Genomic DNA, 20,413 nt, shown 5'->3' with positions numbered 1-20,413 from the left:
TGACGCAAAGCGGAGTGCCTGAATCCCCTTCGGCCGTTATAACACCATTAGATGGCGGTAAAGTCTTTTATGAGCGAGTCAGTCAGTAGCGAAGACTTTTATATTGAAAAGACTGAATTGTTGTGAACACGGAACAAGACGCAACTGGCAAATGCTTTGACTAGCGCTGTCAGTCATGGGAAAACCCCATAAATGTTAAAAGGACAAGATAATACATCGGACATTTAAACTTTTTTTTTTATTATGAACACAGGACTGACCTGAAGGAAAATGCTGAATCTGAATGCAGGTAATAAACTCGCTCAATCGATCTCTTTCTCACAATACTCTTCTACATAATACAGTAAGCTTCTCAACTGAGAACAGTTTACGTTGCTAAGAGTGGTTGCTAAGGGTGTTGTGTAGTGATACACAGAACTGTTGGGTGAAGCGGTCATAGCCGTGTTTTATCGTGAATAAAACAGCTATTGACCAATCAGAATCAAGCACAGGTACTAACCGTTTTATAAAGTCCAAATAATGTAATCTCTTGGGTGTGACAATTTTAATGAAAGTTGCACACAAAATGTTGGATGCAGCTAAATATCACATTGTTGGTCATTAAGATAATTTTTAATTTTAATTATTATTTTTTAAAGATCTTTTTACTACAATGAACTGAACGTCAATTGAAAATGTTACTGTTACAGTCAAGAAGGACAAGGCCATTTTAAGGAGCAGTAAAACAAATATTTGAGGTTTAAAAACAACTTTTCAGGCTACATAGGGGACATCAAAATGTTTGATCTGTCCATCCATACATAGGGAATTTATGGTGGTTTGGACCTAAAAACTTACATTCTGGCTGTTATTAAGCCTCTCATTAAAACACCACAGCTTGATCCAAGAGAATTAGTTAACTACAGACCGATCTCAAATCTCCCTTTTCTGTAAAAATACTAGAAAAAGCAGTATAGGAATAGGCTCAAACATTACGTTGGCATTAGTGGAATTGCATTGGCATGGTTCAAATCATACTTATCCGATTGTCATCAATTTGTAGCAGTAAATGAAGAGATAACATATCGACCACAAGTTCAGTATGGAGTACCACAAGGCTCAGTACTAGGACCGTTGCTCTTCATCCTGTATCTATCCATCCATTCAGCCAACCTCTATATCTAACTATTGCATCTATTTACACTCATCTGTTTTAGTCACTACTGTACAGTAATTACCATTTAATTTATTAGTATAACTAAAACACAACACATCAAATCATTTTCAATTACTGCCACACACATACAGTAAAAACAATGAAACCACATATAAAGAACAAAATACCTTTTAGTATTTCATGTATTGCTTTTACAAAACTTATCATGCAAGTAATCACAAACAGGCAAATAATACAGATAACTGAAACAATAACAGTTTCTCTCTTCACACTGGCTGATTTCTCTGAACAGAACATCCGATCTCGAGCTGTTCATTAAATGAACTGAAATATGATCAGGCCCAAAGTTTGGGGCTGCATAGGACAAACGGCAACCATCTACAGAATAACTTCTGTAATCAGTCCTGTATTCATCACAGTTACATCACTTTATTGTCCAATTAATTCCCATCATCTCCCTGCTGCCCTCCTTTTTTTTTCTTCTTTTGTTGCGGTTGTGTTTTGGTTTTCTTAGTGGCCGGCTGATCTTGTGTTTCTTCTCCTCCTTGATGTTTCCTTTTCTTGTTTTTCTTCTTCTTCTTCTTTCCCACCTCTCCTGACGCTCCTTCAGGGGTTTTTGTGGAGGCTGGCGTCTCTTGTCCCTCCAGCACCGTGGGCTTCTTGCGGTTCTTGCGTTTCTTCGTCTCAGGAAGGAAGCCCTTCTTCTTCTTTGTGGTCTCTTCTGTCTGCTTTGCCTCTACAACTTTCTTCACCTTTTCAATCTGTGGTTTTCTACATAAAGCGAAGGAACAGAGACATTGAATACAGATTCATTATCAGATGGGCGGTACTATCAATATAGTTAAATTTGCTGGAAATTCTTTAAAGGGTTAGTTCACCCCAAAAATGAAAATTCTGTCATTAATTACTCACCCTTATGTCGTTTCAAGCCAGTATGACCTTAATCTTCAGAACACAAATGAAGTAGTTTTTAATGAAATCTGAGAGCTTTCTGTCCCTCCATAGAGATCCAATGGAACTACCACTTTCAAGGTCCAGAAAGGTAGTAAAGACATTGTTAAAGTAATCCATGTGACTCCAGTGGTTTAACCTCAATTTTATGAAGCGATGTGAGTGCTTTGTTTGTGCAAAACAAACATAACACCATTTTATTTATGAAAATATTGATCTGAAACGCGTGTTCATGGGAGCACCATGACGCATGCGTTTTGTGTTCTCGCAAGAGCTGACTTTGTTGCGAGAACACTTTGGATAATATTTTGTAAATAAAGTGAAAAATTATGTTTTTTTGCGCAAGCAAAGTACTCACATCGCTTCATAAAATTGAAGTTAAAACCACTGGAGTCACATGGATTACTTAAATGATGTCTTTACTACCTTTCTGGTAGTGCTGTCAAACGATTAATCACGATTAATTGCATCCAAAATAAAAGTGTGTGTTTACATATATTTATAATATATATATTATATATATATATATATATATATATATACACACACGCACATGTACTGTATATATTTAAGAAATATTTACATGTATACTTGTGTGTTATATAATTTATATTATATATATAAATCTAAATATTTTATATATAAATATACTATATTTTTGTTAAATATCAGTCCACTAAGTGGTAGTTTCGTTGGATCTCTATGGAGGGACAGAAACCTCTCGGATTTCATTAAAAATATCTTAATTCGTGTTCTGAAGATGAACAAAAGTCTTACGGATGTGAGTAATTAATGATAGAATTTTCATTTTTGGGTGAACTAACCCTTTAAATACTTATTTAAAATCTTATTTGAAAAGTACTCCACCTATTTGATTATTATCTATTTTTATTTGTAATATGGACACAAACCAAGAGATGATTATTCATGCCAAACAAATGATGAGTCTCGCATAATAAAACAATTTACACTACCATTTAAAAGTTTAGGATCAGTACGATTTTTTTCGAAAGAAATTAATACTTTTATTCAGCAAGGATGCATTAAATTGATGAAACCTGACAGTGAAGACATTTATGTTTCGTAGTTTAAATAAATACTGTTCTTTTGAACTTTATATTCATCAGAGAATCATAAATATTATACATGCTCAAATCACTAATATACATGCTCAAAATGTGACTCACAGAACGCCAAATAATTTCATCACGCTCCAGTAAGTGTCCTCCAGCCTTCCTGGTTTCTGCAGGGTTCCTTCCGCGTTCATGGACTTGAGAATATTCTGAAGGAGCTCCAAGTTAACTTGCATTTTCTGCCCAGAAAGAAACAAAAGTCCCTTTTTCACACTTACAACTGAATTGACGTGAACAAGCACAAGGTTTAGTAAAAAACAGCGATTCATTACCTGACTGTGAACTGTTTTAACAAGGTACTGACAGAGCTCCAGCGCCTTCACCATCTTGTCATGAACCGTTTTGTTCTTACACTGCACATTTTCAAAACTCTGGAAGAAAAGGATTATTTATTAGGGATCTGCACATGTTCCCTAAAGAGCACTCAAGGAAAGCAGTCAAATTCACTTCTTAATCAAAATGTTAAATATTTATTTAATATGAATAAACAACTTGTCTAGATATAACTTGTCTTGAAGATATATTTGAATTTGTTGTAAAATAACTGATACAAGCCATTAATGTATTAATTATTTAAACATTAATTTTAATAATGTTTAAATAAATAATGCTTGTTATATCATTCAGTAAAGAATCATTATATTGATCAAAAATGACAGTAAACACTTTCACATTGTTTATGAAGATGATGATAAATAAAAAAAAAATATATTGATCATTAAATCAGCATGTAATGATTTCTGAATGATCATGTGACACTGAAGACTAATAAGTAATAATAATGCTAAAGAGTAATAATGCTGAAAATTCAGCTTTGCATCACAGGAATTACAAATTACATTTTAAAATATATTCAAATAGAGAACAGTTATTTCTAAACGTTAAAATTATTTTTAACTGTTCAAAAGAGCTCAAGGAAGTCTACCTTTGTGAGCTGATCCACAACTTTCTGATGCAGCTCAGTTCTCTGAACATCAGACATCAGGCTCTTCACATCTTTAGACTGCAGGGCCTTAAGCACCATGGCACATGCCTGACCCTGAAAAAAAAAAAAAAAAAAAAAACAACAACAACATTGAACATATAACAATAAATAATAATTCAGTTACAGGGCTCGACAATAAGGACTGCCCGATGGCCCGGGGCCAGTGTTTTTCTCCAAATATCAGCATGATTACAAATGTGATGTTGATTTTATAGAGCGTACAGTTTAATGAACAAGAACTTAATATCAAGTGACTTACATTTTAGACACCAAATCGCCTGTTTCGCTCCATTTAACAGGGACTTGCTGCCACCTACTAGTGGGTTTAATTTCACGTTTAAAGTGTCTTTTCATTTTTAAAATGATTTTAAATAACAGTATATAACGTTTTATATTTTCAACATTTCAAAACATTATTTATGCATCTGTAACTGCTCTTGACTGATTAAAGTTTAATCTATAGTTATATAGTTATACATTAGATTACAATTTCTATACCTGAAAATCTCCTGTTTAAACCTATATGAAAAACTTGAAAAGCACCGTTTATTTCATTTAGTTTGTTCGGTTGTATTTATTTTTGCTATTACTTATAATTTGATTATTTGTTACTCTTTTATTACTTACTGTTTATTTGTCTAACAATATTTAAAATTTAAGTTAATCAATCTAGTAGCTTTTGGTGTCATAACCCTAAGGTTACGTGTATCAAAAACAACAAAAACAATAACTAGGCTTATTTTGTAGGCCCATTTTCTTTTCTTTTACTTTATTTAATTTTTTGTTGTGGGGCAAGTGAAAATTTTGGCAGGGCAAGTAAAAATTTGAACCACTGGCCCAAACGGGCCAGTAGAAAACATCCTTAGCATTGAGCCCTGAGTTATCTAGTAAATGATTATACATCAATATAACATAACCATATGCCACAACATAGATGGATCAGCTTCTTTTTACCTGCTGATGTTCCCTCCGTCCTCCTGTGATGTTCTCCACAGCTGTGTCCAACAGGTTCACACAAAACACCTTCAAACGCACCACAAATTAATCACTTATGGCCCGTTAAGAGTTTTCATGAGATAGAAACTATATTTTTATTAAATTTACTTAAATTTGAGTTTTCCAGTGCAAGATGTCCAATCAACATTTAATTCTTTGACCAATTGTTTTTTCTTTTTCTTTGACCAGCTAGATTCCCCCCCAAATTAAGCATACAACTGATATTTACAAATTGAAGCTGTTCAGACTCACAGGGAACCTGCTGAAGAGGTCAATGAACATGGCTCCAGTGAGAGGGCTTTTCCTTCTTGTCATGAAAGACGTCAGTGCGTCCCTGAAGCAAGTTGTGACTCTCTCAACATCCACTTTACCCATAAGCTTTGCCTGTGATTAGCACAAAGTCATTTCATCAACCTCAGTACTTGGAGATTAGCAACGGTGTGTCAATTTGAGATTGTAGATTACCTCTGAGGGTGCGTTTGCAGAGTCCTGTTCGTTCACAGCGCCTTTTAACACCTTCAGCATGTAGAGAGCAGCACTACAAAACAATTATGTCATTTAGACACAAACAGATTCACAATGAACATAAATGAGAGTTTGTATAGTACAGGTAGAAGTTTCTCCTGCAACATCTGATTAAGCATCAATATCCAGAAGTCCTCACCTGAAGTAGTACAGAGACAAAGACGAGTCTGGCAGTTTCTGGGCTCGACCAATCAGACGCTCAAACATTTCATGAAGCTCTGCCTCTCGTCCATCAACTTCCCTGCAGTAATACTTGCCGCGACAGAGCCGGTTCCTGCCAATCAGAGACAGAGCGACAAACTATAAGAATTGTATGTAATTAAATCAACAGAACTATCTTTTGTCATGAAGAAAATAAGCAGAATGTTTTCTGTGAGCTAAAGCAATCGAATCTCAAACTCGCATTCATTAAGCGAGTAAGAGCTCTGCAAGTTATTTATATTCATTATTATTGTAATGCTTTGAGACATGAGGTAATTTAACGCCGTCTCTCTCGTGGTGCTTTGCAAACTCTGCTCTGGCTGTGCGTGTTCATGTGTTTTGAAGGAGGCGTGGCTTTGGAGACGCTCTGAAGTGAGGGTGGGATCTCATGCTTTCAAAGCTAGCTTGCTATTGCTAGCCTCTCCGAATTGCCTACCCTACCTTTAAACTAAAAGTTTAAATGAAAATTGAAAATATAAAAATAAAAGCTAATTCAAAATATTAATAAATAGTATATAAATAATACTAAAATATCACTGCTCACTTGAAGATGTCTGCGGCCTTGCGCAGGTAGTCCTGTTCCTGTTGGCTGGTTTCAGAGCTCATCCCGTTCTCGATCACACTAAGCAGCGGCTCCACCATCCCAAGAACCAAAGCACTGTTCCCCTGTTTGTTCAAGAACATCTCCACCATGTCCAGTACCTGAAAATAACACACCAAATGACTTAAATTAGTCACTGAGAGAAAAAAACTGCATATTTTAACTACGTATTTTTTCAAAATCAACTAGTCATTGATCAGTCTTAAGGAAACCCTGAATGATTGGGCTTGTTTCAGATTCACCTGACCCCAATCGGACACGTTTACAGAATGATTTTTAAAAGTTGAATTATTTTTTACAAAAAACTTGTTCAAAAAACAAACAAAAAAAACACTCAAAAAACTGCAAGACGCAACAAAACAGCCAAAGTCGTCCATATGACTGTATATGGCTGCAGCGGCGGAGCGTTTTACAGTGCAAACTGTCAAATAGCACACATATATATATATATATATATATATATATACAAAAAAATAATTTAAAATAAGAATTAAATAAGAATTAAAATATAAATAATAAATAAATACAATATAAAATAAAAAAATAAATAAGTAAAATAAATAATAAAGAAAGAAAAATAAAGAAAAGGTATAGTTAAAATAATAGTCTAAAAAGAAAAAACAAATGATATATATATGTGTGTGTGTTTGTATGTGTGGTCAGAAATAAATAAATGTATGTATATATATATATATATATATAAAATATTTTATTATATATATATATATATATATATATATATATATATATATATATATATATAAAATATTTTATTATATATATATATATATATATATATATATAAGCAGAGAAGAACTTCTACTAAAAAACAAAACAACTCTTCAAGATTTATAGATAAAAATAGATAAAAATAATCCAGTATATATTTATAAATGAGACACAGCCCATGGGAAACACATACTTTAATCTTGAAGTCCCGCACAAGGACTTTTTCCTTGCTGATTCTGTTCTTCTCGTCTTTCTTGGCCTGAATCCTTTTCTTCTGCTCCAGAAAGAGAGAAGCCAGGCTTCCGTCTAGCTTCATCATAGCCGCATCATCAAGCTCCTCTTCATCACTGCCATCCTCTTTAGTGGCCTAAACAAAAACAGAACATCTGCTACTGTTGCTCCACACATGAATAGTTATTTTTGTTTAAATTGTGAATGGGTTAGAAAACAGAAAGTAGCAAGAGCGCTCCCTTTATAATAACTGACTAAGCTTTTCATATTTGCAGACACTCGCTTTATGATCAATGAAGTTGCCTACACTGTGCAATGAATCTTATTTACATTGTGTTTACGTGTTGTTAGTTATAATGAAAGGATTTGCAGGTGTGAAGAACACAGTAAGTGAGTGTGTAAAGTGGTGTGAGTGTGTGAGTAGTGTAAAATCATTTATTCATTCATACCAAAGCATTCTGACCCTGCAGAACCTTCATCAACTCCAAACGGAATTTCTGATCAACCTCTCCTCCTTCCTCCATGGCTTCATCCTCCTCCTCCTCCTCATCATCATCATCATCATCATCATCATCTGAGGAATCAGAACCCTCTTCATCCTGATATAATTAAAGAAAGAGAGAAGAGAAAAATTTTATATTTTCACAATTTGAAAAAACAAGTTTGGGTTTCATGCCATAAATATTCATGATGATCAGTCTCACCTCCTCATCCTCTTCTTCATCATCTTGCTCTTCCTCCTCTTTTTGTTTTGTCTTTTTCTCCTTCTCATCAGTCACCATAACACCACTTTCATCTTCATCCTTGTTGGGGTCCAGAACCTAAAAATATATAAGAATTCAAAACAGACCCCATTAACTTTCTTGATTAATGATCAGTGCACAAATAATCACATATATGTTATTCATTATTAAACTGCAACTACTTTCTCTGATTTAACCACACCCACGTGAACCGGGAAATGTAGAATTAACCAATAATAATCACAGCCTAACATCCACGATCCAATCAAATCCTGATAAAGCCCCGCTTGAAATGCATCACATTCTGTTAGTTAAGTGCATTGTGGGTAAAATTAAAGGTGTAAAGTTATGAAAACAAGAACTGTCTGTTTATTATAAATTACACTAACTAGCAAAGATAATGAAGAAGCTCTTTTAAAACTCAAATTGGCAGAATCTGTAAGTAAACTACAATAAAAAAAATAACCATTTTGCAAATTGAAGTAAAGATGAAATAAAATATAAATATTAAATGAAAAACTATAAAAAAAATATTACCTTGGCAACTAGCTTAAAGGGATAGTTCACTCAAAAATGAAAATTTGATGTTTATCTGTTTACCCCCAGGGCATACAAGATGTAGGTGACTTTGTTTCTTCAGTAGAACACTAATGATGACCCCCACTATGTCCAACTGCCTTGCGCTTCCGGTTGTGCATGTTTTTTTGACTCTTATAGATGGAGTTACCATTGACAAGCATTATACGACTGACAGACCGCAACGGTTGGAGTTAAAAATCATCATTTGTGTTCTACTGAAGAAACAAAGTCACCTACATCTTGGACGCCCTAGGGGAAAGCAGATAAACATCAAATTTTCATTTTTGGGTGAACTATCCCTTTAAATAAAATAAGCTGAAGTACTGAAATTACTAAAACTGAAATAAATATAAATTAAAGCTAAATAGAAATATAAAAAACTAATAAAAATGACAAAAGCACATAAAAACTAAAATTAAAATTAAAATAAAAAGCTAGCCCAAAATATTAATAAATACTACACGAGTATATAAATTATACTACAGTAAAAAAGCACTGTTAATTAGTCAACAGTCTCTTACGTTCAGGATGGAGCCGAGAGCTGCTTGAGTGAGATGAGGGCAGATACGGCCAAACACAGTGTTACACACACTACGAATGAGTCGACTGGGCTGAGACAGGAGCGATAACAGGATCTCAACAACTACCTCCACCCAGTGCGGCTCCTCATCTGAGCTCTTGCCAGCTGTAACACACACACACACACACACACACACCATTAGTGCATAAACAACAGATAGTCCTGTTCAACAACAGGTGGAATAAACACACACAGCAGGAATTATGGATCACAAGTCAATAACAGAAGCCAAAACAATGGTCATATTTCATTAAATCCATCAACTGCATTGAACCGCTCCAACTTACTCGCTTTCTTCTTTTTGGATTTTTTAGCTTCAGCTTTCTCCATGCAAGTCCGCAAATCATTCAACAGTTCCAAACTTTCTTCTGGAGCCTGGAGCGAGGAAAGAACATCAACACTTCTGTCAAGATCACAAAAAACAGGCAGTAAAACAGTCTTGAGCACTTTCTGAAATCAGTCCACAATCATTCTGTTTTTTTTTTTATCTGGAAGAGGAATGTAAAGCACATTATCTTTTACTGTACTGAATATCCAATAATTTTTAAATAGCAAAATGAATATGTATTAACACAAAGACCTTCCCATGCACAACAAGGATATAGAAAAAACATATTAGATGCATAAACAAATAAGACATGGCCGCTTAAAAAGTTTCAGTTATGTAGACTGTCAATGGAGGGACAGAAAGCTCTCAGATTTCATTGTGTTTCGAAGATGAACAGATCTCTTAAGGGTTCGGAATGACATGAGGGAGAGTAATTAATGACAGAAATTTCATTTTTGGGTGAACTATCCCTTTAATACTACTGCATTTGATCACAGATATAGACAAATGCTTTGTGTTTTTATATAATGCATATATATATATAAAAAATGCATATATAATTAGGGTTCGTGAGTTGTTGTTTATTTAGTTGATCTAAATAAAATCACTTACTAAAAAAAGAAAAAATATTTTATTTGTTTACCTGCATGTTATGTGCACATTAACTGACATCAAAGAGACCAAAAACCACAAATGTGTTAAATTAAATTATTGAAATTTTGACTTAAAATCTCAGTGGAACTTCAAGAAAATATTATACATCAAGGGGGTTTGGTTGACAAAAAAGTTTGGAAATTTCTGATCTAATGCAGCCAGGAAGATTCCAACCTTGAACATCTGAATCCCAACGAGAAGAAAGAGGTGCTGGAACGCTGTGTGTTTAGGTGAAGACGACTTCTTTGCTTTTTTCCTCAAGGCCTCCACTGATTCCAGCATACTGAACACACACACAACACAAAATCACTAAAAGCATTTAAAGGGTTTGTTCACCCAAAAATGACAATTCAGTCATTAATTACTCACCCTCATGTCGTTCCACACCCGTAAGACCTTCGTTCATCTTCAGAACACAAATTAAGATATTTTCGATGAAATCCGACAGCTTAGTGAGGCCTTCATTGCCAGCAAGATAATTAACACTTTCAGATGCCCAGAAAGCTGCTAAAAACATATTTAAAACAGTTCATGTGACTACAGTGGTTTAACCTTTATATTACAAAGCGATGAGAATACTTTTTGTGCACCAAAAAAACAAAATAACGACTTTAACAATATCTAGTGATGGCTGATTTCAAAACACTGCTTCAATGAAGCTTTACGAATCTTTTGTTTCAAATCGGTGGTTTGGAGCGTGTATCAAAATGCCAAAGTCACATGATTTCAGTAAACGAGGCTTCGTTACATCATAAAGGTTTCGAAACGTTTCAAAATTTCAATGGTTCATGGTACTTTGGCAGTTTGATACATGCTCCGAACCACTGATTCGAAACAAAAGATTCGTAAAGCTTCGAAGCTTCATGAAGCAGTGTTTTGAAATCGCCCATCACTAGATATTGTTGAATAAAGTCATTATTTTGTTTTTTTTGGAGCACAAAAAGTATTCTCGTCACTTCGTAACATTAAGGTTGGGCATTGAAAGTGTTAATTATCTTGCTGTCAATGGACGCCTCACTGAGCCATCGGATTTTATCAAAAATATCTTAATTTGTGTTCTGAAGATGAACGAAGGTCTTACGGGTGTGGAACGACATGAGGGTGAGTAATTAATGACAGAATTATCATTTTTGGATGAACTAACCCTTTAAGCTGCAGTCCATTTTTCTACTGATGGAAAACAGCTTTTTTTCTTGCTCTTCAATGTATTATGACTGACATTATAAGTAGTGTTTTGTAGGATACGTCACCTGTCCCAGCCCTGTCTCTGCTCTGAACTGAAGGTCTGAATGCTCTGAACGCATTTGCTCTGGTTGAGCAGCATGGCGGCGTACTGCACCAGACAGTAAATCCACATGGTTCCGTCAGCTTTAACACCCAGAATCCTCCTGGAGTTCACCCCCTCCTCCTCAGGTGAATCTCCTAAAACAGTCATTGTGTTCAGGCCCTGCAGAAGACTGGAGGAGATGAAGTATATATTTATTAATTAAATTTAAAAGTGAATTATGTAATATTGACAACTAGTGGTTGAACTGGATACTGCAGTCCAAATTCAAAATATTGGAGAGAGTGGTTTCCCGGCCCCCTCCTCATACTCAAAGCTCACGTCGTTTGCAAGATTGAGAACATGCAACAGGAACGAGCACAATTGACAATGGAAGGCGACGATTACTGCAACTTGATCAGTTGATGTATCAGCGTTTTAACACACCTCTGGTCATAGAGCTTTTTAGATGGATAGCAAGGATTTTTAGTCGAGTAGAATCTGTGATCTCTGACCCAGTTCATTTGCTGGCTTCCAAGCTCTTTATTTTGACAAGTTTCTAGCGTTTTATTTTTAATTTCCAAAATCATATTTAATTCTAATATTGGCCATTTGTTGGTTATTGGCCATAATTACTGGCATCAGCGAATCACTAGTTGGGAACAAAACTAACACAGCCAGTGATACACAATATGGGAATAGTTCTAAGACAATTAAAAGGATTATAATAAAACATGTATGGTGTGGAGGTGAAGAACATAAAATCAGACCCATAGAAGGCTCCAGTGAGGGTGGCTCGTGTTTGTTGATCTATGGGCACTGAGAGAGCTTGCGCAGTCTCAGGGATTTCTGGAGTGGGTTTCTTGACATTAAAGAAGCCGTGGAAGAAAATAAACCTACAGGAGAAAGACAAAACATCACAATACCATCCATTCATATCAGTATAGATGCCATGTTGAGACCATTGATGAAATATCAAGAGGGGTTACCTAGCCACTTTCATGACGAGATCCTCCTGCTTCTTAATCTGATGGTTTTCCACAATGAAAGTGAGGCGTGGAATGATCCATTTACGAAACCTGGCAACACAGCTGTCACTCCTACAGCATCAAATAAAAAAAGAATAAATATGAAACTGACATAAGGAAAATGCCTGAGTGGTGACAAAAAAAAATATAATAATTTTGTTGAATTGAAAAATAACATTGATACAAAAAATTATCAAACAAATAATTGTATTAATTATTAACTTAATAATTATAATAAATAATATATGCTATTTTTAACAAATAAAAACTATTATTATTGTTACTTTTAATTAATTATAATATTTTCATTTGATAAAATAAAAATATTACTATTATTAACAATTGTTAACAAATATGTGAAAAATTATTTAAATAAAATAAAATAGAATAAAATAAAAAATAATTAGATAAAAACATTAGAAATGTTGCCTTGGCAAGTAACTGAAAATAAAATAAGCTGAAGTACTAAAATTACTAAACCTAAAATTTAAATCAATTAAATCTAAATAGAAAAAAAATAATAATTTAAAAAAAAAAAAAAAATGAAAAAAGCTTTGTTCTGCTTTGTATAAGTTTATACTTTCCCCCCCAAAACCTCTAATCTTAAAGGGTTAGTTCACCCAAAAATGAAAATAATGTCATTTATTACTCACCCTCATGCCGTTCCACACCTGTAAGACCCGTAACACAAATTAAGATATTTTTGTTGAAATCCGATGGCTCAGTGAGGCCTGCATAGCCAGCAATGATATTTCCTCTCTCAAGATCCATAAAGGTACTAAAAACATATTTAAATTAGTTCATGTGAGTACAGTGGTTCAATATTAATATTATAAAGCAACAAGAATATTTTTGGTGCGCCAAAAAATAAAATAACGACTTATTTAGTGATGGCCGATTTCAAAACACTGCTTCAGGAAGCTTCGGAGCGTAATGAATCAGCGTGTCGAATCATGATTCGGATCGCTTGTCAAACCGCCAAACTGCTGAAATCACGTGACTTTGGCGCTCCGAACCACTGATTCAACACGCTGATTCATTATGCTCAGAAGCTTCAATGAAGTAGTGTTTTGAAATCGGCCATCACTATATAAGTCGTTATTTTGTTTTTTGGCGCACCAAAAATATTCTCGTCGCTGTATAATATTAATATTGAACCACTGTACTCACATGAACTGATTTAAATATGTTTTTAGTACATTAATGAATCTTGAGAGAGGAAATGTCATTGCTGGCTATGCAGGCCTCACTGAGCCATCGGATTTCATCAAAAATATCTCAATTTGCATTCCAAAGATGAACGAAGGTCTTACGGGTGTGGAATGGCATGAGGGTGAGTAATAAATGACAGAATTTTCATTTTTGGGTGAACCCTTTAATGATTTTACAACAGTCAATTCTTGGAAAATAAAGCGTAAACTCACTCTAGTCTAGAATCTTGGTTTCCTTTCTGTCTGCGGGTGCTGAAGTCCAGACAGTTCTCCAGCTGTGGCTTGCAGAACGCCTCCATCAGCCAGTCCACGTACTGCTGCAGCGCAGACGGAACCATGTGATCCAGAACCCTCCAGTAGGACGGGACCACAGGGTAGCCCTGGTTAGTGAGCTGGGTGAAGCTGAGCACAACGGTGAGCTGTTTGTCAGCGTCAGAGCAGCCCTGCATGAACTCGCTCACCATCTTCTCCATTTCCGGAGCAAACCTGAATCGGTCTGGCGACTGTAAGGAGAGACGCACAATAAACATACAATCTGATGACACAAGCTACATTCGGCATGGAATAAAAGCTTATTGTAGAGATGCACGATTAATCATTTAAAAATCGCAATCTCGATCCAAACACCCTCATTATCTTATTCCTAAATGACAAGGATTCTGCTATTAAATCTTTGACCAGTACAATCACACCTGAACATTCAAATCTGATCTGGTGTTGTTGTCGAGCCAGAGAGCAGTTGTCATGTACAGGTATGAAACAGCTTGACAAATAGTCTTTTCAACACATAGTATCATTATTTCTGTGTTACAATAATTCAAATTATCACACAAGGACTGGGATAAAAGTTTTTATTTCTGATATAAACACTGATGTCTACTGTAATGATCAAAGTAAATCATCTTTTGAACGTAACTTGATGCTTCAAATTAAGAGGCTGTTTACACGACACAAAAAAAACAAAACTTTTTATGTGTTTTGGCCGTTCATTTACACAACAACTGCGTTTTGGGGGCATGAAAACGGGTTTCAAAGTGCAAGTTTTTAAAAATTATACCGTTATCGTCTCTGTGTAAACTACATAACGGCGTTATGTGCATGCGTATCATATGTTCAGTCTATAGGCGTGTAGTGTTTCTTTACAAAGTGACATCGCCAACTACTGGCCTGGTAGCAGAATGCAGTGTTTTTAGTTGTTTTTACAGATAGGTGTGAACAGGGATCGTTTTGACAATGGTGTCATCTGTCCGTTTTTAGTACACTGTTGTCGTGTAAACATTCCCTAAGATTGTCTCAATTACATTGTTATACCAGTAGGTAGCGACACTTAACTGTTTAAAAAAATGTATTTGTCATTGAATCATTCATTCAAGAGATTTGTTCAAAAATGCTGATTCACCTAGTAATGAAACAAGTGAAGTCTTTATGAGTGAGTCATTGAATCATTCATTCAACTGATTTTTTGAAAAATAACTCAAATTCATTTTAGATTTTTTAAATAGACTGCAGCAAGTAACATTTTGTCTGAACCTCTAGTAAATTACATGTTATTTTGTTTAGTTGCCTATTCAGAGTCGTAGGAGAATTGTGATCTCTATTTTAAACAAAACAAATTTGATTCTCAATTTATCTAGAATCGTGCAGGTCTAGATTGGTGCATAAGAATGTACTTATCAATGTTATAAATGTATGAATGTTACAAACAGCATGCTAGATTTTTGTAGCATACTACTGTTCGCAAATAAATGCTGTTTGCAAACAACTGCTACAAACACTGCTCGGGTTTGTTTTAAATGAATGATTTTCCTCTTTAAAGTAAACATAATGGATGCTAACATTGTCATTCATCACATGAAACACATACATAACCAAAAATAAAGACAGACCTGTGCAGACAGCATGTGTTCACCGTAATGTCTCATCACATCACCGGACAGCACAAACTCAAGCTGAGGGACTGACAGCAGCGGCAAAGAAGCTCCCAGCAACCGGAAACTCAAATAACTGAGAGAGAGAGAGAGAGAGACAGTTTCTACATGTATTTTGGTCATCACGTAAAAAAAAAAAAAAAAATTCCCAAACAATACAAAAATGTTCATTATTGTGCAGTTGGTTAATTTGATAAACACAATCAACACCAACCCAGATGAATGCTTTCTGCTGACAAGATCTTGAAAACATTCTACATAGTTACATTAAAAAAGGATGTATGTGCAATATGTGTCAATTTTATGCAAAATAACCTTTCATCACATGAGACGTTTCCATATCTGGGTGCATATTAGACACTTAAACTAGCAGGTTAAGATTTGACTACACATGTAAAACTCACTGAGTGGGTCCAGGCATCTCTGACATCATGCCTTTGATGATGGCTTCAGTCCAGAACATCTCGAAGTTCTCCTCTCGCAGAGACGCCTGCAGCAAGTCCAACGCGACTGGGGGCAGAATGTTCTCCTTCTTCACAGAGCGAGCGGCCATCTTTAAAACATCCACTAACCTGGGGAAAAAATATATTAATAAAACAATAAAGCACACAAAATACAAGCATGTTTTCAACCTACCATGTATAAAACAACATTTTAGCTCTTTCAAATAAAATCAACACAAAAAACACAAATAAATAAATAATTATTAATCAATCAATAATATTATAAAACAGCGCATATGGAGAAAGAAAGCAAAAAGGAGAGTTCAACACTCACTTCGGCATGTTCTCTTTAGTAATGACTGTTGTGGTTCCCAATAATTTCTTCAGTTTTTTGGGTTTGAGGACCGAGGGAAACTTCTGTAGGGCCACTAGGAGGAGCTCCAGCTGCTCGGGGGTGTTGAGGGCGGAGGTCAGGTCTGACTTCAGGGCGCTGAAAAGCACCTCTTCAAACACATCTGTCGATGTCTATACAACAATACACAATGCAAATAACACATTACAGGGTATAATATATACATTAATATATAAATAATATTATTATTGTATTTATTGTATATATTAATAATAATAATCAACATTTATATTAATTTATATGATAATAATTATGATTATTATTGTTGTTGTTAAATATAACAAATTAATATATACATACTAATGTCATTCTTATTAATATATTAAAATATTATTATTTTGTTTATTGCATGTAATAATACTAATTAATATTAGTATTAATATTTAATTTATATAATAATAATATTACTGTTGCTATTAATACTATAATATGTATATATTAATTTATAGTATTATTAATAACAGTAATAAATAATAATATATATATTATATTAATATATTATTAAATAAATAAAATATTAATACTATTATTAATTAGTATTATTACATGCAATAATAATACACAATAACTTTTTAATATATTAATAAGAATGACAATAGTATGAATATATTAATTTATGTTATATATAACAACAATAATTGTAATTATTATTATGTAAATGAATATATACATATTATTAATATCATAAATATTATTTGTACTGCTATTAGGGCGCTCAAAAGCACTTCAAACACCTCTTTCAATAACCACAACAAAACAATGCAAATAACATTACACATAATATATAACTTAATATATCAATATTATTATTATTGTGTTTAATGTATATAATAATACTAATTAGTCATATTTGTAATAACATTATTATTATTATTGCTATTAATATTAATAGTATATAAAAGAATATTTGTGTGTTCATGTTATTAGGCTATTAGGGAGCTACATGACAATATATAAATTAATCTAGAGATTTTATTGTTGTTTTTACTGTATAAAATAATACTTATTAAAAATAATATTAGTATTAATATTTATATATTAATTTATGTAATATGTTAATAGTTATTACTACTATTATTGGGGATGCTCTAATCCATCGGCCGCAGATCTGTATCGGCTGATAATCACATTCTATGACTCGATCGGGAGTCACTAAATTTAATAATAATCACCTCTGACAGGATGTCAACCATGGTTTTTCTGGGCAGGTCTTTCAGGTGTTCTCTGTACTGGGACAGACTCTGTAGGAGCTGGATACACTCCAGCATGACCTGCGGCTCCTGAGAGGTGATGTGGTGATAAATGAGAGAGATAGAAAAAGATCACGAACACAAATTAGTGTTTATATGCATCCCAAATGCCATCCTAAAAAAATATGCAAAATAAGAATTAGTGATGTATATGATGTACATGTCTTACCTTATGCAGACGTGTGGACTGAGACAGGGAGAGCACCCCGAAGAAATTCCCAAAAGCTACATTCTGATTAATTTCTGTTAAAAGAATCGAAGCACGATAAAAGATAAGAACAATGATCATGATTATGACAGATTGATGATAAAGATGATAAAATATGGACATAAAAAAACTCACCTTTTTGGCTGTCTGAAGGTTGTGCTTTTCCTTGATGCTGTCTAGTGTGGATTTCAGTGAGATCTCCTCAAATACACTCAGCAGCTTCATATAGAAACAATAACAGTCAATTACATAACTAATGACTGCTATAAGGAAAAACGTGAAGATAAAATTGAATGGCTAAAAATACCTGAGCGAGAGCCACACTGTATCCTGATCGAGAGTCTTCTCTTGTGTGAGAAAGACCATCCACTAGTCTCTTCAGTGAATACTTCAACTCATCTTCCTGGATGAAAGTACAGAACACAAACAAACACTGAGGAAAAACGCATACACCATCATCTAGAATACACTGAATTATCATACAAGGTCATCTGATCTGCTTTGCCATATTCTTCAATTAGGGGCATTTTTGAAAACAGATATATAGATATATAAACAGGCGGCTGAATGGACGGACGGACGGATGGATGGACAGACAGAAAAAATGATGGATGGATGGACGATGGGTGGAGAGAATGATGGATAGATGGATACATTTTAGATGGATGGATGGATGGATGGATGGATGGATGAACAGTCAAAATGATGGATGGATGGATAGATGGATGGATGCATTTAAGATAGATGGATGGCTGGATGGATGGATGGATACATTTAAGCTAGATGGACAGACGGAATGATGGATGGACAGATTAATGGATAGATAGATAGATAGATAGATGGATGGACGGACAGATTAATGGATGGATTAATGGGCAGTTAAGATAGATAGATAGATGGATGGACAGAATAATGGATGAATAAATGAATGGACAGAATAATGGATGGATAGATAGATAGATAGATAGATAAATTTAAGAGATAGATAGATAGATAGATAGATAGATGAATGGACGGATGGATGGATAAATTTAAGATATAGATAGATAGATAGATAGATAGAATAATGGATGGAATAATGGACAATTAAGGTAGATAGATGGATGGACAGAATAATGGATGAATAGATGAATGGACAGAATAATGGATAGATAGATAGATAGATAGATAGATAGATAGATAGAATAATGGATGGAATAATGGACAATTAAGGTAGATAGATGGATGGACAGAATAATGGATGAATAGATGAATGGACAGAATAATGGATAGATAGATAGATAGATAGATAGATAGATAGATAGATAGATGAATGGACAGATAAATTTAAGTTAAAAATAGATAGATAGATAGATAGATAGATAGATAGAATACTGGATGGATTAATGAGCAGTTAAGATAGATAGATAGATAGATAGATAGATAGACAGAATACTGGATGAATAGATGAATGGACAGAATAATAGATAGATAGAATAATGGATGGATTAATGAGCAGTTAAGATAGATAGATAGACAGAATACTGGATGAATAGATGAATGGACAGAATAATAGATAGATAGATAACAGAATAGAAAAATGTAATAATTTTTTAATAAATTAAAACTGTTAAACTCGAATGTTTTCCTCTCTTTAAATCATCTTGTGTGGAGTGTGTGAACATTTTCATATGAAGAATCACTCATGTACAACAGCCGCATGAAACCCACGTGTTTGCACCAACAACCAAACCCGATCACATTCAGGTAATGACAGCTTATTACATCAGGTGACACAAGTTAAAACAGCAATAACAACAAACTCTAGCTGAGAACAATATTGATCGACAGAGATGAGCCAATATCAGAAGTGACACTTCATACCTTCTCGCTCTGCTTCAGGTGTTCAATCAAATCCTCTATCGCTTTGAGGCGGATGTCTCGCTCGGGTTTCGCGATGTCCCAGAAATAATCCAGGAACTGTCGGTTCTGTTTGAGAATGCCTTTAGCATCGGTAACTTTGGGTCGCACGGTGGTATTCTCCATCTCTCCCATGTTTGTCTGCATCACTACAACCATGAGAGTGTGGCGCACACGTGGGGGGAGGTCGCGACTCTCGAAGACGTTTTCTTCCAGGGCTACTTCCGCGCAGTGAATTCAAAATAAAAGTCTCAAACCATAAACTGAACTGTAAAAGCTTTATTCACCAAAAATAATAATAAAGGTCAGAAATTGGAAACTTTTTGTTATAAATAATTTAATTCTTTATAACGTTATTCTTTATTATTTTATTTCTAA

General features: G+C 34.3%; 1 protein-coding gene across 1 annotated transcript; it reads right to left on the bottom strand.

Moving 5' to 3' along the window:
- Positions 1-1,308: 1,308 nt before the first annotated feature.
- mybbp1a (MYB binding protein (P160) 1a) lies at positions 1,309-20,258 on the bottom strand. Its single transcript, XM_051892956.1, has 26 exons — positions 20,000-20,258; positions 18,444-18,539; positions 18,098-18,355; positions 17,851-17,958; positions 16,601-16,791; positions 16,228-16,395; positions 15,782-15,899; positions 14,109-14,398; positions 12,646-12,756; positions 12,427-12,552; positions 11,643-11,849; positions 10,567-10,675; positions 9,698-9,785; positions 9,352-9,515; positions 8,213-8,329; positions 7,958-8,107; positions 7,471-7,644; positions 6,492-6,649; positions 5,886-6,020; positions 5,687-5,759; positions 5,474-5,605; positions 5,180-5,248; positions 4,166-4,279; positions 3,513-3,611; positions 3,295-3,419; positions 1,309-1,927 (listed from the first exon to the last, which is right to left on the bottom strand). The coding sequence occupies exons 1-26, from the start codon at positions 20,192-20,194 to the stop codon at positions 1,597-1,599; spliced, it is 3,906 nt and encodes a 1,301-aa protein (XP_051748916.1). The 5' UTR covers positions 20,195-20,258; the 3' UTR covers positions 1,309-1,596.
- Positions 20,259-20,413: the final 155 nt, after the last annotated feature.

This window comes from Ctenopharyngodon idella, chromosome 5, assembly GCF_019924925.1.
Source record: "Ctenopharyngodon idella isolate HZGC_01 chromosome 5, HZGC01, whole genome shotgun sequence".
Taxonomy (NCBI): Eukaryota; Metazoa; Chordata; class Actinopteri; order Cypriniformes; family Xenocyprididae; genus Ctenopharyngodon; species Ctenopharyngodon idella.
The sequence above is the reverse complement of the archived record's forward strand: the minus strand, read 5'-3'. Positions and strand labels throughout refer to the sequence as shown.

What these genes read in the sequence shown, in the direction of transcription:
- mybbp1a (XM_051892956.1), bottom strand. Translation starts at nt 20,194, where the DNA reads ATGGTTGTAGTGATGCAGACAAACATGGGAGAGATGGAGAATACCACC. An exon ending in CAGAGACAGGGCTGGGACAG is followed by an intron (nt 10,676 to 11,642) that starts GTGACGTATCCT and finishes GTGTGTGTTCAG; the next exon opens with TATGCTGGAATCAGTGGAGG. An exon ending in TTGTCTCTGTACTACTTCAG is followed by an intron (nt 5,760 to 5,885) that starts GTGAGGACTTCT and finishes ATTGTTTTGTAG; the next exon opens with TGCTGCTCTCTACATGCTGA.